This window comes from Homalodisca vitripennis, chromosome 7 (assembly GCF_021130785.1).
Source record: "Homalodisca vitripennis isolate AUS2020 chromosome 7, UT_GWSS_2.1, whole genome shotgun sequence".
In the NCBI taxonomy this organism is placed as follows: Eukaryota; Metazoa; Arthropoda; class Insecta; order Hemiptera; family Cicadellidae; genus Homalodisca; species Homalodisca vitripennis.
Window position 1 is genome coordinate 47,487,920 of NC_060213.1, and position 19,946 is coordinate 47,507,865.

At 33.4% G+C, this 19,946-nt stretch overlaps 1 protein-coding gene across 1 annotated transcript; it reads left to right on the forward strand.

Annotated features, from left to right (window-relative positions):
- Positions 1–775: 775 nt before the first annotated feature.
- On the forward strand, positions 776–19,946 carry LOC124365821 (peroxisomal membrane protein PEX14-like). The gene is made up of 5 exons (XM_046821860.1): positions 776–1,042; positions 8,482–8,622; positions 10,249–10,413; positions 10,621–10,856; positions 17,034–19,946. The coding sequence occupies exons 1-5, from the start codon at positions 950–952 to the stop codon at positions 17,215–17,217; spliced, it is 819 nt and encodes a 272-aa protein (XP_046677816.1). The 5' UTR covers positions 776–949; the 3' UTR covers positions 17,218–19,946.

Genomic DNA, 19,946 nt, shown 5'->3' on the forward strand with positions numbered 1-19,946 from the left:
GCAAAGCTCGGGTGTGGTTAACAGCTTGTAATAGACAAAAAAAGACACACAAAATAATTTTGAAAACGATAAAACAGTGGACAGTGTGAAACTCTGGAGGATCTTGTACCTAAAGCTTTTTTGGGTTTTATAAACAATGTATGTTTGAAATTGTCTAGGACCTTCTGTGATATCTTCTGGCTACTATGAGTATTGCAGTCTTGTTTTCTCTAGACTCAATGGCCTAACAGTATATACAGGCTCGTAGTAATTACCACACCTGTTTTCATATTTTCAATGATAAATAAAATTAAAATTAATTGGCCACAAGAGAAGATAGTCATGCACATAAAATCTTTGATAAGCAATTTTTTTCAGAATCCTTTATTTTAGATGAGAAATGAGAAAGATTCTTGTCCAGCATTGGCAAGTGGTAAACTTGTCTATAATGCTCTACCACTCTTGCATAAGGATCCTACATTTCAGGAGGTTCCGGACGGCCTAAACGCCGTGCTCAGAACGTGGAACAAATCCATCGTCAAGTTATGCCATGCCAGCAAAGTAAATTAAAACAACATATAAAATAGTGACGAAGTACATTCATAAAACGTGTTACCGCTCAGTGATAATGATTTTTTCAACAAATTTAAATGAAATAATTAATACGTAAAAACTACAGCACATGGCGCTGGTTTCAATATAAAAAATGAATATACACATACATAAAAGACAATCTATAAAAGAATAGTGGCTACACTGAGTAGCCTACACTCGAGCAGGTGATCATCTGTTAGCAGCTCAAACTCCTAGGCTTTTATTGTCATTGTCAGTTGGTTTTGTTGGTTATGTTGTCTAGTCTTTCAGTTGTATTTGGGTGTTTGTTTGATTGTAACAGTGACTCGCAAACTGCCTAACAATCTATGTTAATTAGGATATGATTGATCATTTTCCTTAATCAACAGTTTTAGACATGGGAAACCCTGACAGTGATTCTCATAATGAAGATAATGAAAACATTAAAAATAAAGATGTAGACAAAGATTTCCAGCCAAGAGAAGCGTTGGTAAGTAAAACTAATAATAAATTGTAAAATGTTTAAAAGGGCAAAATACAAGATAATATTTTTGCAATGTTGGACATTTTATAAACCGTTTTAGTTAACTCCTAAAGCTAAAAGTAAGTTACTTCAAAACACAAAGTAACTATTTACACAAGGAACAAAATAGTTCATAAAAAAGTAGCATTAAAACTTGTCTTATAAACGCCCCAATGGGGGAGACTTTAATAAGGGGCCTACACTCTTATTCAATTGCTATTATTGAACAATTTGTTATATTATCCAACTTCCATATGTAAAATTCATGCACAATAAGAGTTATATTAAATTACCATAACAAGAAGAATCAATCAATATAACAGTATCTATAGTCCTCAATAACAATCATATGTTTGAAATTAAAATATGAATTTAATATTTACAGTAATAATATCAAAATAATAAATGAACCAGAACAACCAAACAAATTATTACATCCAAAAATAAGAAAACTCATAAAGAAATTGATAACAAATCGAAAAATAAATGATAACATGACAATAATTAGAATAGAAAATGGAAACTTTTCGAACTATCTATATGTTTTCTCGGGTAGGGTACGATAAGCGGACCTGGTTTTTGTATCGAAATTGGCAAACGATATTACTTAATCATAACCATCAATATAATCAATCGATCTTGATCAATTATTTTGAAATGTTAACTTAAATAATCTATACCAACAGCTGTAAACACTTTCAAATAATACATGTAGGGTAGTATTACATAAGTAATTATAATTATTACAAATTTCAGTCAATTTTAGAAAACTACACCACATTGCTTTGAAAGATGATAAGACATGTTTTTCGTGGCTTCAAGATGTTGGACTCGTACCAAAAAACCCATTATGTGAAATTTGTGGGAAAGAAACAACTATAACTGTGAGAGGAGCAAATATGGTCGTCTTCAGTTTTCCTAATTTTGGTTATAATAATTTGTTGATCATTGTAAGTATTAAATTTATATTTTAATTTAAAACATATGATTGCTATATTGAGGACTGTAGATACCATATTGATTGGTAAGTTAGTCTAGGATCTGAGATGCGAATATTAGGTATCGATGACTACATTCTTCGATATAAAAACCGGGTCCGCTTATCGTACCCTACCCGTTTTCTCCTGGGTAGCAATTTTTAACTGCTTTTAAGAAATGGTTGAACGCGTCCTCTTCAAAAAATCATACTGTACCTCTCTTTTACATAAATATTCGCAGAGATAATCTGCGAGAAGGTGAGCTGGTAGGCTATACCACTTTTCAAACTGCGTTTTATCACTCTCCACAAGCTTTCAACTGTCTGAGTGTTGGCACCAATTGCTGGGTTTAAAAGGTTTTTGTTATGATTAATGGTAAAATGGACAAAACCATAGTCACTCAATCTAAAATACGTTTTCCACATGTCTGTGACTATGGTTGTTCCAGGCTTTACATGTTTTAATACGAGTGGAATGAGGGTTTTTGCATCTCGTTTGGGTTGCAGTATAATGAGAGGTCACCACCACAATAGAATCATATTTTTGATCATCTAAATTATGAAAAGAAAAAATGTTGACACGAATTACGTTATAGATACTTTAAGTTATAATATAATTTAGCTGTTCTAAATCTAAAATATTAATAATTTATTGATGAATAAAAAACTATCTCGTTACGTGTAAACCTACTGTATACTGTATGTATAACTGTTTTGTTATACAATGTAACAAAACAGTTTAACATTTAATTACGTTTTACTGTTTTTAAGGATAAATGTGATGTTTTTACTCAAATACCATATAAGTGATTATACTTGGATTGAATTAATTTGGAACAATATTGTTATTTAATACATTAAAAAGAGCTGATAAACATTAATTGTATATATATATATATATATAATCGGTTTCACAGTGTATGTGGTCGCCTTCCGATTCCCTAACATTAATTGTAAATAACTGTAATTAAATTGGTTTTCTATTTCATAGTTTAAGTATTTCTAATTGATAATTTGGTACCCTGATATGATTGCAATGGTGGCCTCTTACTATACTGCAGCTCTCGTTTGTTTTCAGGACAAATCTCAATTCTCTACCTACCACCACGTTTTTGTCCTTGTATGGTTTCAATTAAACCTAACATCCAGATTCCTTATACCAATCTCCCTTTGTTATGTTTTCGTTTTCCGATTTTGCATTATCAAATTCCACTACCACTCCAGGACCTCCAAGCTTTTCTTCCCTATTAAACTGTTCATCAACCCATACAAAACGACAGCCAGTCAGGTTCTTCTTGATGGGCTATGTAAATCCAAACTACACTCAAGAATTAAAAAGTTATAGTTTGTCTGATTTCTGGAAAAAGTACATCAAACTCACAATGTTGCGCAGTCCAAACTTTGATCCTTGAAAGAAACGATACTTCAGTGCATTTTTACTAAAATTATGTCCACCTTTACCTTCTTTTTTGCATCTGAAGACGGCCATATTTGCTGCTCTCATAGTTAAATTAGTTTCTTTCCCACAAATTTCTAATAATGGGTTTTTCGGTACTAGTCTTCCATCTTGAAACCACGAAAAACATGTTGTATCATCTTTTAAAGCAATGTCGTATAGTTTTCTAAAATTGACTGCCATTTTTAATAATACAAAGTCATGTATGTAAAATTCAAATATTACATGTATTATCTGAAGGTGTTTACAGCTGTTGATATAGATTATTTTTAAGTTAATTGTTCAAAATAATTAAGTAATATTGTTTGCCAATTTTGATATAAAAAAACCTGTTCCACTGATCATACTCTCCCCATATTACTTAATATGATCAATATTTATTGCTTGTTTAGGTTGTATCAAATATACAATTAAAACTCTTGATGTACTAAGTCGCATCCAAATTTGTCAAAGCATTATAAATATTATACTATATAGGCCTATATTACATCCGGTTTTAAGAGTTGACAGCAAACTCAGAGTTTCATGAATGTAGATTACTCATAAAACAAAGTAATAGACTTCATTATGAAAGAACTGTTGGAATTATTACCATGTAATATACCTTCTGGTGATGTTTTTAAACTGTACTATTTTTCCATGAAGTATTATTGTAGCGTTTTTAAAGCTACATTGATTTATCTTTTGAATTAAAACTTAAATTAAATAAAAATTTTGGGATCGAAATATTGGGATTTAATTTTAGATTAGATTGTGAAATGTCAGGATAAAAACGAACATGTAATCCTTTGGCAAGTTAGTACTGGTAGTTTTAAATTGTTAGGAAGGCAGGTGGACTGCCTTGAATTGATTAGAACTTGTCTTGTTGCGAGTATTGTTCTCCTTGTTTGAGAAACAGCTGGACCAATGAGAGAGCACCACGGATGCCCTGCAAAGTTGATTGGAAAGGGAAGTATTTAAGCGCCCGCTCATAATTTTCGCCCTTCTTTTGGTTATTTTCATGAGTAAAGTTAATTACAGTGCGCCGTGTTACTTAAATTTTTTTTCCGCGAGGGATTTTGAGGTAAGCACCAAATTTATTGTACGTTTTATTGAAATAGTCTTCCTGATTTGATATTAAATTAATTTTTGTTGTCTTTTTTATAGGAAAAAATTAAATTCATAGAAACTATAGAGCAATCTGAATAACTTATTCTCGAAGAACAATAGAGGATAATAGAATCATACAAGTTACATTTGGTTCATGCTTGCAAGAAAAGTGAATTAAAATTGAACTTTGTTAATAACTTTAATTGAGATTTGGAAAAGTAGTAATTTATTAATATTTAACTGGAACTGTTTTATTGTGAATTATTAATTGGAAATTAATTGAACTTTAATAATTGTTTGAGAGAGTTGTAATTTGAATTGTAGAGACTTGAAAGTTAAGGTTCAAACAGTCTAAAGAGAAGTTTAAATTTTTATTTTTGAATTTTTAGTGAACTTAGAAGTGAACATTTTTATTTTAGTTATTTCCAAGTGGTATTTCATTTTTATTTTAAAACTTTATTATTTTATTTTAGAAGAGAGCTCTGATTTTTAGTTTGATATATTTGATTAATATTTTTATTTCTTGCCAAAGGAATTTTTAAATTTACTAAAAGGTTTGTCAATTCTTTGTGGAAAATTGAGTGATACAAATTCTGAAACGTTGAACTTATTAATTTGCCAGTTTAAAATAAATCCATTGTTTTTATTTATAATTGTGATTTTTATTTTAGACAAACCAGATAATATTTAATAGTTAACAAATTTAGTAATAAATTGTACTTAATATACACTAGGAGCTTACTAATCAAAAAATATTTTATATCGTCTTGGATGTCTTATTGATAAATTAAATATTAATACTCTGGAATATTAATATCCACAATCCAAGTCGTTATAATGATATAATAGGACTGCTCGAAGACCAAGTGCTAGAGGATAGGTTTTGTGGCCAGTTCTTGAATCAAAGAATTATGAGAGATATTGGGGAAGATCTTGACCATATTATATGTATTTTAGTAAAATGTCATGATTTAGCTTTTAAGTCATTTGGCTACCGGTGTTAGACAATTTTTTTATAAAATTGTATTGTTTAATAAATAGTATACCTCATTGGTTAATTGAAACATATAAAGGCTATAATAAATGAATTATGAAAAATACCTGATTTATGTATTTATTCAAATATATTACTTGAGTCATCCAGTTTCAAAAGGCATTATGTCCATCTAAACTAAATTTTCAGAAATGAAAAAACTGTCATTTATTTATGTTGCATTTGGTAAATTTCATTATTATACTAAAACATCTACAGAAAAATACTTCATTTTATATATTAATTGTAGACCTGTGTAAAAACCTTTGGACATAATGCGTTTTGCAGCAGTTTGCTGGACAAAATCACTTTTGCAGCATTTTTTTTGATTAAATCAGTTTTGATTCAGTTTTTATAATACTAGTAATATTTTGTAAAAATATAGGTGAGTAGTTATTATACTCTTAAAATGGAATTTGTGGCGAAAAAAAAAACAAAAACAAAATAATACAGTAAAGATAGATTTATTAAAAAATATAATTTATTTACAATAAGATGCATTTATGTTAATGTAATTAAATTGGAATGTCCGCATTTTCCTCTTGGATGTCCCCACAATCTGAATTATCAGTTTCTACGTGTTGTGCAGCAGTTAACCGTAGCTGTTCTTGCTGATTTAAAACATTACAGAAAAATCTCAAGTCGTCTCTTCCACACCAATTTTTCGTGAAATGTTCTGAAATATCATATCATATCAGTGTTTTAATATCATTCAACTTTGCTTCTTTTAGAAGGACTCCTTTTTCAATAACTGTAGGGTTCAAATTCTTTACAGTTTTCCCTCGCTTAGCTATACTTTTGCCTTCTCCTGTATTTTGGTTGTAGTGCAATTCCCCTCTTACTACGCATCTATCAGGATTGTTTTTTGTTCTTGACACAACAATCCGTTTACAAGGCTGCATTTTAAAATGCCAGCTTGCAGGTTTTTTTATTGCCTCTGCAACAGTACTCTTCCAATCTAGAACAGGACAGTCATGCCCCAAACGAATAACTGTTGTGTGTTTTTGAAAAATTTGGATATAGTCTTCATCAGTCAGTAAGGTATCATATTTTTTATATCTTTTTCAATTTTCCCAAAGACTTTGTCCGGAGGGATAAATGAATGGCCAACAACAGGGAATATAATTTTAAGAGTAGGTGGAGCATCACATAATAAAAACTTTGACATCACGCCAATCATTATTGCATTTTTATTTTGACCTCCGCGACCATCAGCAAGTAGCTTAATGGTGCGGATACCTGTCAGGTCAAGCACCTTTAATCTGTGATACACAGCGGATGCTACTTGGCAAGACCCCTTTTTGAATTCATTTTCAAGCCAAATATACGAAAATACATTGTCTTTTGAAAGACGCTCAGGTCCTTCAGAAGGTCCCTGACAAATGCAAAAATTGTAAATATACATTTGCCATGGATAATATGCAGACTGATCTGGAATTTAGGTATTACTTGATTTTTCTGACAGTCAAAACTTTTAATTTCATAATCATTTTCAGTTCTTACTTGCTCATAAAAAGCATCAGCCTTTTTTTGTGTATAATTAACTGTGTTTTAAGGGTTTGATTCCTATCAAGGTCTGTACAGATTTTCATTTCTGCTTTCAGAGACAAACAAGTTGCGCAACAATTGATCACTGGAGCCCCAAAACCGATATTGTAATGGGTGTTACAAAAGTTACGAAAAAAATCATATTGTACATTAAAATCATCTGTACATGTAGCTTCATACTGATTACATAGTTTATGAAAGCTCAAGTCACTTGAAAGGTATTGCCGGTGGACATTTTTCCCTCTGCAATAATGGCTCTCTAGAACAGGAACAGATTCTATAAAAGCCTTTATAGCTTGCTTCCTAGTTAGGATCTGACCTGATTTTTGTCTCCTCCTCTAGTTTCTACTGGTTCAGTTCCGCTTTAAAAAAATTCTCTACACAGTCTATGATCAAATCCATATTATTTTCTCTTGAATTTTAAAATGATAATCTAAACTTGTTGCAACAAGTTGGCTGTTAATTTTCCTTTAAAAATTACTTAACATCAATACTTCTGTATATCATGTAGTTTTATGTTGCCAACTAACATTATCTTTTACATGCTGTTAATTTATTTTGAGTTTATGCATTTTTAAACTGTAATACTTATAAATGTTTATGCATTTTATTTATTTGACATAAATAATAATGTATAATTTTTAGAAATCATATTTGTATATTTGTTGACTCAATTATAAATAAAAATTGATTGTTGATTTTTAAAAGCACAGTATAAAATAAAATAATACATATCACTTTATTATATGTTTCATCAGTAAAGATAATAGAGTACTGGTAATTGGCTGAGCATTACATCACTCGAGGAACTGGAGAAATGTAATTTCGATCTGTCTATCCAACTATAGTTAGAGAACGAACTGACCTAGAAACTGAAATCAAGAATGCAGTTTCATTTCTATTTAGGCAATATCGAGTTCGATAATGGTGCATGTCATTCCATGGGATTTGGCTGAGCGCAAAGAAACTTATCGCTCAGTAGGCTGACACAATTTCTATTTTACATGCCTAAGGAGAGGAGATGTAAAAATATCTTTTCTCCTTGATTGTCTGTCTGTCTCTCCACAAGATATCTCAAGAATAAAGGAGCTCTGGATTTGAAATTTTTCAAGCAATCTCAGCCTTTTACGTTTTAATGTACTGCTTTCATGTACTTATTCTGTTCATGGTCGCAAAACTTGAATCTTAATTTAAATTATCTAAAAGATAAAATGTTATACTTCAGGATTTTATAGTATTACAGGTAATTTGCACCTTGCAAATTCAAGTGCAAACACTTGATGAGGGAATTTTGTATTTTACAGATTAGCAAAGCCGTGTTATTCCTGACTAATAAGAAACTGGTCCAGCAAGATCCACACCATCTGAGGATGTTCTTATTAAAGAAAGGATTAACAGAAGATGAAGCCTCAATGGCATTCCAGCGAGCAGAAGTCATAAAATCCGTAAGTAGCAGTGTAAAAATTAAAAAACCAGTCAATCTCTGTTTATGGACTTGTGTGTAATTTGACATTGTATGTATATTTATGAATGAATGTGGGGTTAATAGGTCTGTACTCCACTGACACCTGAACCCTAGATGACCTGTAGACTCGTAAGATAACACTCTATATAATATCAATTGGTTTTGTGACTGTTATTGAAAATATTGTACCCATTTATAAAGAGAGATATGATAATATTTAAATTAAGAATTTATTGAGTATTTTTAAACTGATGAGTAAATTAGTTTCAGGTCTTACTCTGAGTGGTGAACTTAAAATCAGTCACTTATTTTTAACCCTTTAAGGCGTATGGATGTCATATGACGTCTTCCTTTGATAGGCTAAAATGAGTCCTGGGTGAAATCCAAAAAAAAAAACCAAAAGAAGTAAAAAATTGAAATCTTAAAAATCTCTTAAAAAATGTTTATTTACATTTCAAAGCTTAATAAAAAAAGGATTACGTGTTCTACAAGTCAATATTTCAGTACTTTTTTCAAAATCAAATGTCTTATTTCCTCACTACAGCAGACTTAATCAGTATTGTCTGCCATTTGGACAACAGTAACAAACTGGATGGTTGCTCAACAAATATGTCACTTTCACAAGATAAATATGGCCACAGTATGCAGTATACAAGGAATGGCTAGTATAATGTGGCGGCATATTCTGACAGCAAAGTGATTGATGCGCGCGCGATGCGACCTTGAGTCAGTGGCTTCTACCTGGTCTCTACTATGATCTGGTGGTAAAACCAGATTACAAGTGAATGCAAGCACAAACATGGAAGTTAAGTATGTTACCGATAGATGAAACCACTTTACAGACAAATATACCTAAAGGCAATCAGTAATAGCAATGCATTTACGATAATACAAAAATACAGAGGCTTAATGTCATATGACGTCCTTACTCACTATGTAGAGTTTACACACTCTCCTTAAAGGGTTAACTAAAAACATTTCATCTTGTAAAGATGTTCAGTTCGCTTAGGATTGGTAAGTAGAGGATAGGAGCCGCCTCCTGTTGAGATCCCAAGAGGAAGGATGGTGAGAATTGTATATTAATTATGTCACCTCTGAAGGAGAGACCTGCTCTGTTCCAGCCTATGTGTTCAAAGCGGGCATGGGCCAGCACTCCCTCATATATAGGCTAATAACAGCCTATACCTAAGTGAGCTACACTCCTCAGGGGGGTTCACTTCTAGCTGGTTTATACCTTCCACTTAAACATATAAAGAGTACAGAAAAAACGTGTGTCACCTAAATCTAAGACGATCCTATGGATGTACAGGAGCAGCATATTAACTCATATGTAGAGATATTGGTTTCCAAAGGTAGATCGATAGGTCTAGTGTATTTTAGAATTCATGGAGCTCCATAAGTGTCCAACGTTAAGACAAGACAATACCTGCCAACACAACACAAGCTACCACGCCCTGGTCTAAGAGATGGCTTTCTAATCTAATCTGTTATAATTGTTATCTTAATCTGTGTTCACTCTAATGGCAAATAACAGAAGCTGTTTCTAGTCATCAAATTGGCGTGGCTGATATTTGCATCAACATTGACAGATTCGTTTGTATTCCAGCAAAGTGTGCAAGCTGAGTACTCCCAGTCTCTTGTTCATCCGCAGCTGCCGCCTCCTCTACTCCCCCCTGCTCCAGTGACATCGGTTTGGTCAACCGTTCATAATATCATCACCACAGTCACGTCTATAGGGGGAATCTTGTACGCCCTCTACTGGCTTTGGAAAGTAAGTAGATCAGTCTGTAATGTTCAAGAGCCGTTTGATAAGCCCTTGCAAAGTCAGGGAGTCCTTCAGCGTTTTAAAAGTATTTTAAGTTAGTAGGTTTCCTGGGCGAAATGACACCGGTTGTTGGCCATATTAGATTATTTGTACTGTAAGTAGTGCTCGTTTGAATCATTTAACGTTTTATTGACTCAGTTGTGCATGTTTCAGACTTACATATCACCTTGGTTATTTGGCCGTAAGCCAAAGAAGAAGCCAATAGAAGCTTCACTGTCAGATCTGGAAGCCGCAGTAGGCAACTGCGTAACTGATATACAGATTATCCGCACTAGCCTGGATACTCTGGCGGAACAGAAGGCTGCAGAGTTGACACAGGGAGTCGTCGTGTCACGGATACAGGAGGTCAAGTCCGAGATTGGAAGCCTCAAGACGCTGTTGTTGAACAGGTGAGTTTATAAATTATTTACGAATTTGAGACAATATCTGTAGAGTTTATGCTTTATTTACAACTATTAATTGATCTCCTTTGAATGCTCATCAGTTTACTGATGGTAGGAGCATTTATCCCATGAATACAAATACGTCAACGTCTAGTTTATTTTGCTTTGATGTGAAACTTTCACTGTGGTAAAACACACATATTACGTGTTCCCAGTGTGATGCCAGTTATGAACTGTATCATTAATCTATTAAATATTGTTATAATGAATCTTTATCAAGTCTTTATACAATAATATAGTCCCATAAACTATTGTAATTGTACACTTTTTAATGTTACCTATTTTCTTTATGTTTATCTGAAATCCAATATTAATTTTTAACACCTTCACTGTGGTTGTATATTGAATGACACAAACTACTCTCCATACTATTCTGCTCAGTAAAGCATCTGCCGCATCTAGCCATAACATTCTCCTGATCATGCTTCAGCTGTGCATGGAAGGCAGTTGTTTTCCATTTCTACGCAGTTATGTATTTGAAATGCATGCCTGACTGTGCCTGAAGTGCAAACAATAAAGTAATTCTTTATATTGGGGCGCAAAACACGTAGCCAGGGATAAAGTCATCCACAAGGGTTCCCAAGTACATAAATACATTCCCCCTGTGTTAATGACTATTAATCTTCAAATCATTAGAGTAAAAAGAATTTCCAGGAACAAACAAGAAACATTAGGCTAGAGTTATGTAGATTAGAGATCAATTATTAACGTACGGTTTTGTTCAAAGATTTCCCACCACCAGTATTTTTACAATAGTAAATAGTGTATGTTTAAATACGAGGGCAGTCGAGAAAGTAACAGACACTAGTCAAAGTCAAAGCAAACTTTATTCGTGAACGTAGAGTACAGAATATGTGTCAATACATAAAAGTAATTATAAATTAGGTTGTCAAATCTCTCCAATTTGAAAATTCTTCAACGGAGTAGAATGTCTTGTCGGCCAGCCAGGTGGTGAGACGTGTCCTGAATGGGAATAGTCTCTTCTCTTCTTTGAGATGTCTTGGCAGTAGATTGAAAAATTTTGCTCCTGCATAGGAAGGTTTTTTGGCAAACATTGCAAGTCTGTGAGATTGAAGGTTGAAATTTACTGCGTTTCTGGTGTTGTGGGTATGGATGTCAATGAATCGTTCAGCATTGCTTGTGAGAATGTGAATGATGGACTGAAAGATAAACAAGGCAGTAACAGTTTGGATACCAAGGTCTTTAAAGGCACTTCTACAAGTGTCTCTTGGTCCCAAGCTTGCTAGCACTCTCACAGCCTTTTTTTGCATTATTAGGACTCTATTCAGATTTCCTGCAGTTGATCCACCCCAAACAAGCAGTCCATATCTTATGTGGGATTCAAATAGTGAGAAATAAGCAACTTTAGCTGTTGCGAGGTCTGTGACAGCTCTAACTCTTTTGAGCACATACAGGGCAGTACTCAATTTGTTGCAGACCAAATCAACATGAGGTGTCCAAGATAGAGCACTGTCTACAATAATTCCCAAGTACTTAGTTTCTTCCTCCACCTCTAACATCGGGAGCCCAACATTTTCATTTTGTGCTCTACTAAACAGTACTTGCTTTGTTTTTCCTTCGTTTAATGCCAAGTTGTTAACATGACAGTATTGTTTGGCTACATTTAAAGCAATGAAGGCCTTACAGTCTAAATTATCAGGTTGCTTTTCTGCCAACATCAAAGCAGTATCGTCTGCATACATTGTAGAAGAGGCATACTCACTGAGATGATTGGGTAAGTCATTAGTGAACAGTATATAGAGTACTGGTCCAAGGACGGATCCTTGAGGAACCCCTCTACTGATAGGAAGTTGATCAGATCTTGCATGGTAAGTTGTGTTGTTCACTGTATATTTGATCTCAACCAATTGAGTTCTATTTTTCAAGTAGCTTGAAAACCAGCTTTCTTCTGTATTGTGAATTCCCAATGTTTTAAGCTTTTTAATGAGTAAGTTATGTCCCAGACTGTCAAATGCTTTAGAAAAATCTAAGAACAAAGCTGTGGGCAAGTTTCCTTCTTCCAACTGGTCTATTACACCTTCAACAAAACTTATGATGGCTGTAGTGGTGGATCTTCCAGGTAGGAAGCTGTGTTGGTGTTCAGATAAGAGATTGTTAGAAGAGAGGTGTCTCATCAATCTTGTTAAAACAATTTTTTCAATTATTTTAGAAATCGTAGGAATAAGAGATATAGGTCTATAATCACTTGCAACTTTGCATGTCTTTTGTTTATTTATCGGGATAACCTTAGCTACTTTAAGATCGTCTGGAAAAATGCCTTGTAAAAGAGACTTGTTAATTATGTTTGTCAATGGAAGCCTGATTTCTTCGACTATATTTCACAGGGATGCTACAGGTCAGGGAAATCAGGGAAGTCAGGGAAAAGTCAGGGAAAAATAAACAGGACTGGAAATCAGGGAAAAGTCAGGGAATCCGGTCTCAAGTCAGGGAAAAAGTCAGGGAATTTCGACGTTGGTCAGGGAAAAATATAAAATCCCTTTACACAAAATAAACTTACTGCCGCCGCGCCGAGTCCAAGCCTGCAGACGACCACTTTTTAGCCTCAACACCGCTTTTTCCACCCATTAATTGCCAAAAACCCTGGGGATTGCGTCAAAAAAAGTCAGGGAAAAATGAAAAACTTGGTCTGGAAATCAGGGAAAAGTCAGGGAATTTCATTATTGGACTCCTGTAGCAACCCTGTTTCAATACAGTGGATGATATATCGTCAATTCCAGCTGAGGGTTTTGATTTCAGTGAAAGAATAGTTTTTTCAACCTCGGTTAGATTTGTCATTTCGAACTTAAAATCAGAAACATTGTTGATTATATCTATTTGGTTGTCAGTGAGGTCAAGATTTTGACCGGCTTCTTTCAGTGTTTTCTCCGCTACAGTTGTGAAATAAGTATTTAGGTGTTCTGCTATTTGGAGTGGATTCTGAGTTTTCTTTCCGTCTACTTCCAGTTCAATTGCTGATTCCGTGCATTTTTTTTGTCGTTCACTGTTTATAGTGTCCCAGATTGCTTTAGGCTTGTTATCAGCATTGTTAATAAAGTCGGCAGTTGCTTGTCTTCTACAAAATTTCAATCTCAAATCATATGCTTTTTTCCTTTCTGCTGTTAATCTTTTTGCCTCAACCCCAGGTCTTTAATTTTTCTTGCTCAAGAGCCTCAAGAAAATCTTTTTGAAGTCTGCTAGCAACAGGGTCTGACATGCTTCTAAAGTTATGCCTCTGTTTGGATCTAGATTTTTTGTAAGGGCAGGCTGTGTTCATTGCTGAGGTGAGGATGCCATTAAGTTTTTTGTACGCTGTGTTTACATATTCTATATTTATGATTTCATCCCATTCCTGATCACAGAGAATTTCTTTTAGGTGGTCCAAATTTTTCTTGTTTAAGTGCCTTCTTTCTGAATTTACGATGGGCAGAGGAGCTGAACACTTGTAGATTGAGCTTAGCTGTGCTTTATGATCTGAAATCCCAGTAGTGAATGTAGAGACATTGATTTCTTGAGGAGTGATATTACTACATACACAGTCTATGGATGAAGATGTAGTATTTGTCTCTCTGGTAGGTGGGAGTTGTAAACGGTGAATATTGTATGCTGCCAAAGTATTAGTTAGCTTTGCGTTGTCCCTTTCTTGTTTTAGACAATCAATATTTATATCCCCCATGATTATAATACGTGACTTCCATACAGGTACAGTGTCCAAAATGTCAGATACATGGTCAAGGGCTACGTCAAGATCTCCTCCAGGTGGCCTGTAGATTCCCAAGACATAAGTGCATTCCTGTCCCTCTGAGATAGCAACTAGTTGCGTTTCACACACCATTTCTATTGATGGTTTTGCAATGATTGGTTCTATTTTATATCCAAATTTATTGTTCTTATAAATGGCAACTCCTCCTTTCTTATGTGTGTCCCTGGAAAACCTGCAATGAGATCATAATTTGGGATTCTGGTATTTTCAAGATGTTCATTTTTTAATCCATGTTCAGTAAGAATTACCAGACCAGGATTTGTGTTCTCAAGCATGTGACTCAATCTATTTACCTTGTTTGATAATGAATCTACATTCTGGTGAAGAATTGTCATTTGACAATTTTTTCCTCCATGTGTTCTATTTTGATTTTTCTTGGGATTCGTATTGTGAGGACGTTCACTTAGTTGGTTTTTTAAACCAGTTGCTTTGTTTTCCGGAAAGAATTTATGAAGGTTTTTGTTTTTTGAAATTGTTTCAATTTGGATTTTTTCCTGGGCACTGTTTCTAAAAAATTCTTTTGAACATTTTGGGCTGGTATCATGTTATAGTTTTTGGCCATGTGTTCTTTGTAAAAAGTTATATTTTTATTGAAAAAGTCATCTACAGTTTGGCCCTCTGAAAATTTCTTTGAATTTAAGGGTGGTTTGCAGCTGAAAGGATATGTGATAATATGATAATTTTGTCTGTTTGTTTTAATTATAGAGTTGAAACAATGAACATCTGTCTCGCCTACAACGATGCTGGCGTCTTTCTCATTACTTGGAGCAAACGCAGTAGGTGTAGCCTGTGGGGTTGTCGACTGGCTGGGGTCCTCTGTCAAAGATGTTGTGGACAGTTTTTTGGTCAGGGTTTGACGCTAAACTAAAAAATTAACGAAATGGAGAGAATAACAATTTTTATTATTTACCTTTTGAAGGTAAACTCTTAGACTATTTTTCTACATCATCGCGATTTAAATTAAGACGTTTTTCTTAACGTGGTACAAGCTTTTCAATACCATCTCTGTCGAAATCTGCCGCCTGCGAGTTAAACTACTGGTTTACTACACCAGCACGCAGTTCAGTGTCAAGTCGTTGTGTGAGGAACCATGTCTTCATTGCTGGGAACAGGTGATATTGGCTCAGGGCCAAATACGAGCTGTATACAGATATTGAATTCAAAACTTCCCATTCAAGAGCTCTTGGGTATGATTGGCCATGTGTGGACAACCGTTGTCATGGAGAAACAAAATTTTCTTCTTTAGTTTTTCCCGACGCTTGTTTTGTATCACGCATCTTAAGTTTCTGAGTGTTTGCCAATACCTTGCTTAATTGACAATCTGGCCACATTCAAGAAAATCAATGTAAATCACTCCATGAGCGTCCCAAAACACAGTAGCCATGATTTTTCTTGCTAACAGTGTTTTAAAACACTTCCTTGGTTTTTGAGTGAGTGTATGTGTCCCCATTTCATTGACTGCCGTTTGGTTTTACAGTTGATGTACTTTACCCAAATCTCATCACTGGTTACAATACAATAGATGACTTGGTTTCCACTTTTGTCGTAGTCTTCCAGAAATGTCAATGCTGCAGCAAGTCTCTGTTTTTTGTGGTCTTCCGTTAGGATTTTCGGAATCCAACTGGCACAAAATTTGTGGTAGGCCTATCCAAGTTTATGTGAAATTGGGGGGAAATATTCTGAGAGTTCCGTAATCTTGAAATGACAATTTTCATGGATTGTTTCTTTGATTTCAACACAGACTGATCACTCATAAGACTAGGCCTACCACTACAGTGCTCATCATGAACACTGGTTCATCCATTTAAAAAATCAATAAACCACTACCTCACTCTACTCTGTCACTCATTATTACAATAGGCAAAATGCACAATGTACCACAGTTGGTTGCATACTGACTATAGAAACACTCTGACACCAACGAGATGGCGCTAGTCCCGCCCACTACTGCCCCATGTCAAAACGTCTGTAACTTTCTGGATAGCCCTCATATACGCCATTACGTATCATGGCAATAAATAATATTTGATTTCTTCCATACTAAAAATCATATCTTATTTATGGATTTATTTTTCCTGATAGTAAATTATCTTCTACGTATTGTTATTGTGTAGTAGTAAGTAGCTGTTGAGTTAATTTTTAAAATGTGATAATTTTTTCATTACGTTATATTTAATTAAATTTTAAATTGATTTAAAATCATAATAGGATTATATACAAGGATAATATAATCCTAATTTTTTATAATAGGATTATAAAAAAGACAATACTAAACCATGACTTGAAAGAAATTTTGATGCTCTACTTCTTCACTTTAATCTTTACCGTTCACAACTAATCAATCTTATGGCTGTTTGGTTTAGAAGTCAGTTTCCTGCAACTCCAGCTCCGCTGGGGATTCCTGCCTGGCAGCTAAGAGGAGAGGATTCCACCCACATAGAACCTCGTGAACGGGAGGAAGGAGGCTCAGGCGGGTCTGGGTCGCCCGCCAACACCAACGGCAGTGACAGTAGTCTGGAGATCGTCAAAGATCCAAACAACCCGTGAGGAGACATGATGTGACAGCACTGTGCTCGTTCCTACCGATACACTGGTCTCAGATCGAATTTATCTCATTGTTTTGTATATACTGCATTCTTGTGTGGATGACACGAATATGAGAGTAAATGTTAAATCATCGTCACTGTATTAATTTCATTTTTATTTACATTCGAACCTTGTTTTCCGCTTCTCATTATTGATTTAGTTAAGTTGTTGTCCTTCCAATCTTTGGTATCCATATTATACTCCATCAGTTTATTAGGTTAGTAATTAACAGACCAGTTCGGTTGTAGGTTAAATTGTTTTTGAATGGAATTATTATAGAGATTTTCAGTTTGTAGCGTGTTACTTTCAGTTATAGGTCAGAACTTGGCTTCTAAAACAGGTGAGCTAGAAAAATAAAAAGGTAAAATACTATTTCAACATTGTAACAGTAAACATTAACACATACAATGTAGTTTTATTACGTTGACAGAGCCCTCTATGCTGTGTGGCCAAATGATTTTTGTATCCTAGAAATAATTTAAATGAGATGCGAATTAGTTGTTTTATAAAATCTCCAGTTACCAGATGCTCCAAAGTTTAACAGAATCAAGACAAGAATTTATAGATGTACTCTTGATTGTTTAGAAAAGTACTAATGAAGTGAAATCTGTTGTTTTTTTTTTTTTTTTTCAAGAAAAAAGTTGTGGAAAATTCCTAGCAAGTATAGTGGATTATCCTGAGGTTTTTATGGGATATTCCAAGTCTATCTTCTCCATCCCCATCTGTTAACTTCAAACAGTTCAGAATTTTCAAATCTTCAGGTATTTGTAATAACAACACATTAGAATATTTTGGCAAATTTCTAAATTACCCACTATCCTTGAAAATATATTGTAGTGGCATCTTATAAATTTTTAATGAGATTAACTATAGATTAATACCTCAAACTAAAAGCACTCCTGTATAAATCTAACAATACTAAAAAAAAAACTAATTTCTGCCTACTATGGCCAAAATTGGTACCATTTAAATGAAGATCTTACTTTGATCGTGTGCTATGTTGGATAGTATAGAGTTCACTTGAAGATCTCTAATTTTAACCGTTATTGTTTTTTATCAAGCCCTTTAAAATGGGGTGTCACACATTGGGATTACTGTTTAAAATCTTTTACTTCTACAAATTCCAATTATTTTATGAGAGGTAATCGTTTTCTAATAGTAAACCTATCATATAACACCTCATTTTTCAAATCTTTATAAAAGAAGAATAATGGTTTGTGTGGTGTGGATGGTTTTGTCTGATCAAGACAATATATCTTATTTGACATGTTACTCAATAGGTTGCCCCACTTAAAAATTTAAGAGTTGTCCTTTTACTCCCATTTGGAAAGTGAGAGATAATTTTGAAATCCATCAATAAATTCCTTGAGTTATGTTATTACATATCCTTAAAAAGGTTTGAAAATTCTCGTTCAAAATTTAGGTGTGGTATGTATGGTTCACTCAGTATTTGATACACTGCTAATAATTTAATGTTTATTACCAGTAACTTACTAAAATGTAGGAGTGTAACATTAAAAGTACAATAATTTATAAATCATTCTAAATGTGTAATGTAATGTAAAGGAATTAATATATGTATGTGACTTGTTTACTTGTGTCATACCCAAGCTCTGCTGACAAATGCTTTGTTTAATCCAACATTTTTAAAATTGCAATAATTGCTTGGAAATTGTTAAATTTTTTTCTTATTAATAAAACATTATGGGTTCTTATCTAGATAAAAAAATTAATGAAGCTTAAATTGCTAAACATATTACTTACTGAAGGTTGCCAAAAATAAGTAGGCTATCATAGTTAACATTGGCTAATAGTGTAAAGCTTGGTCCGTAAACACAGTCAATAATTCAAATTTGTATACTATTCCTAACTCAATGAATATAGGTACTTAACAAAATATCTGAAGCAAAAAATGTTGAAGACCCTTGCCTGCAGATAAGAACAAATATATGATTTAAATATAACTGAAATCTCCAGTAAATTAAGTTAAAGATTTAAATTTTTCCTCTTAGTTTTAGTATTTTATTATATACTTTAATGTTTATATGAAATCAAAATACAGAGTTATATTCAAAAGTTGTTTCTGATACTGGTGGTGTAAATTTTAACTCTGTGGTGGAATCAGAAGAAAATAAAATATCTCTGATTCTGATATATATGTAATTAATAAATTATTTATATATTTACCTTAAATGCACTAACTGCACATTTCAAGCCACTTGCCTTATTTGGTGACCAGGGTTATTTGCAGTTGTAATGCTTGTATCTTTTTCCTCTTTATTGGTATGAAATATTAAAACGTATATATATATATATTGAAATCTTTGTTTAGTTGTCAATATTTCTGAGGGAAATTACAGTGTGAAAGCTTTGGGAAGAATATAGTTTCATATTTTTATTGCTCATAATCTATAGCCGTAGAGTTACAATAATGATTAATAAGCAGTGATGTGTACCAATAATTGTATCAAAATGTTGCCCAAATATGTATTAACTGATAATTTAATTGTGCAAAGGAAATATCTTATTATTATTTAATACTTCATTAGAATGATAATGATAACTTAATATGTTGTATCTTAAAGAGTGGAAGACTTTTTTATCATTATGTATCAAAAGTGTGATTTTCTATTTATCTAATAATTTTCTGATGTTTTTTGTTATTGTTGAAATAAAATATGTGAAATTTG

Coding starts and splice junctions, on each gene's coding strand:
- LOC124365821 (XM_046821860.1), top strand. CDS start 950: ATGGGAAACCCTGACAGTGATTCTCATAATGAAGATAATGAAAACATT. Junction 1,043..8,481: donor TCCAGCCAAGAGAAGCGTTG/GTAAGTAAAACT, acceptor TGTATTTTACAG/ATTAGCAAAGCCGTGTTATT. Junction 10,414..10,620: donor CCCTCTACTGGCTTTGGAAA/GTAAGTAGATCA, acceptor TGCATGTTTCAG/ACTTACATATCACCTTGGTT.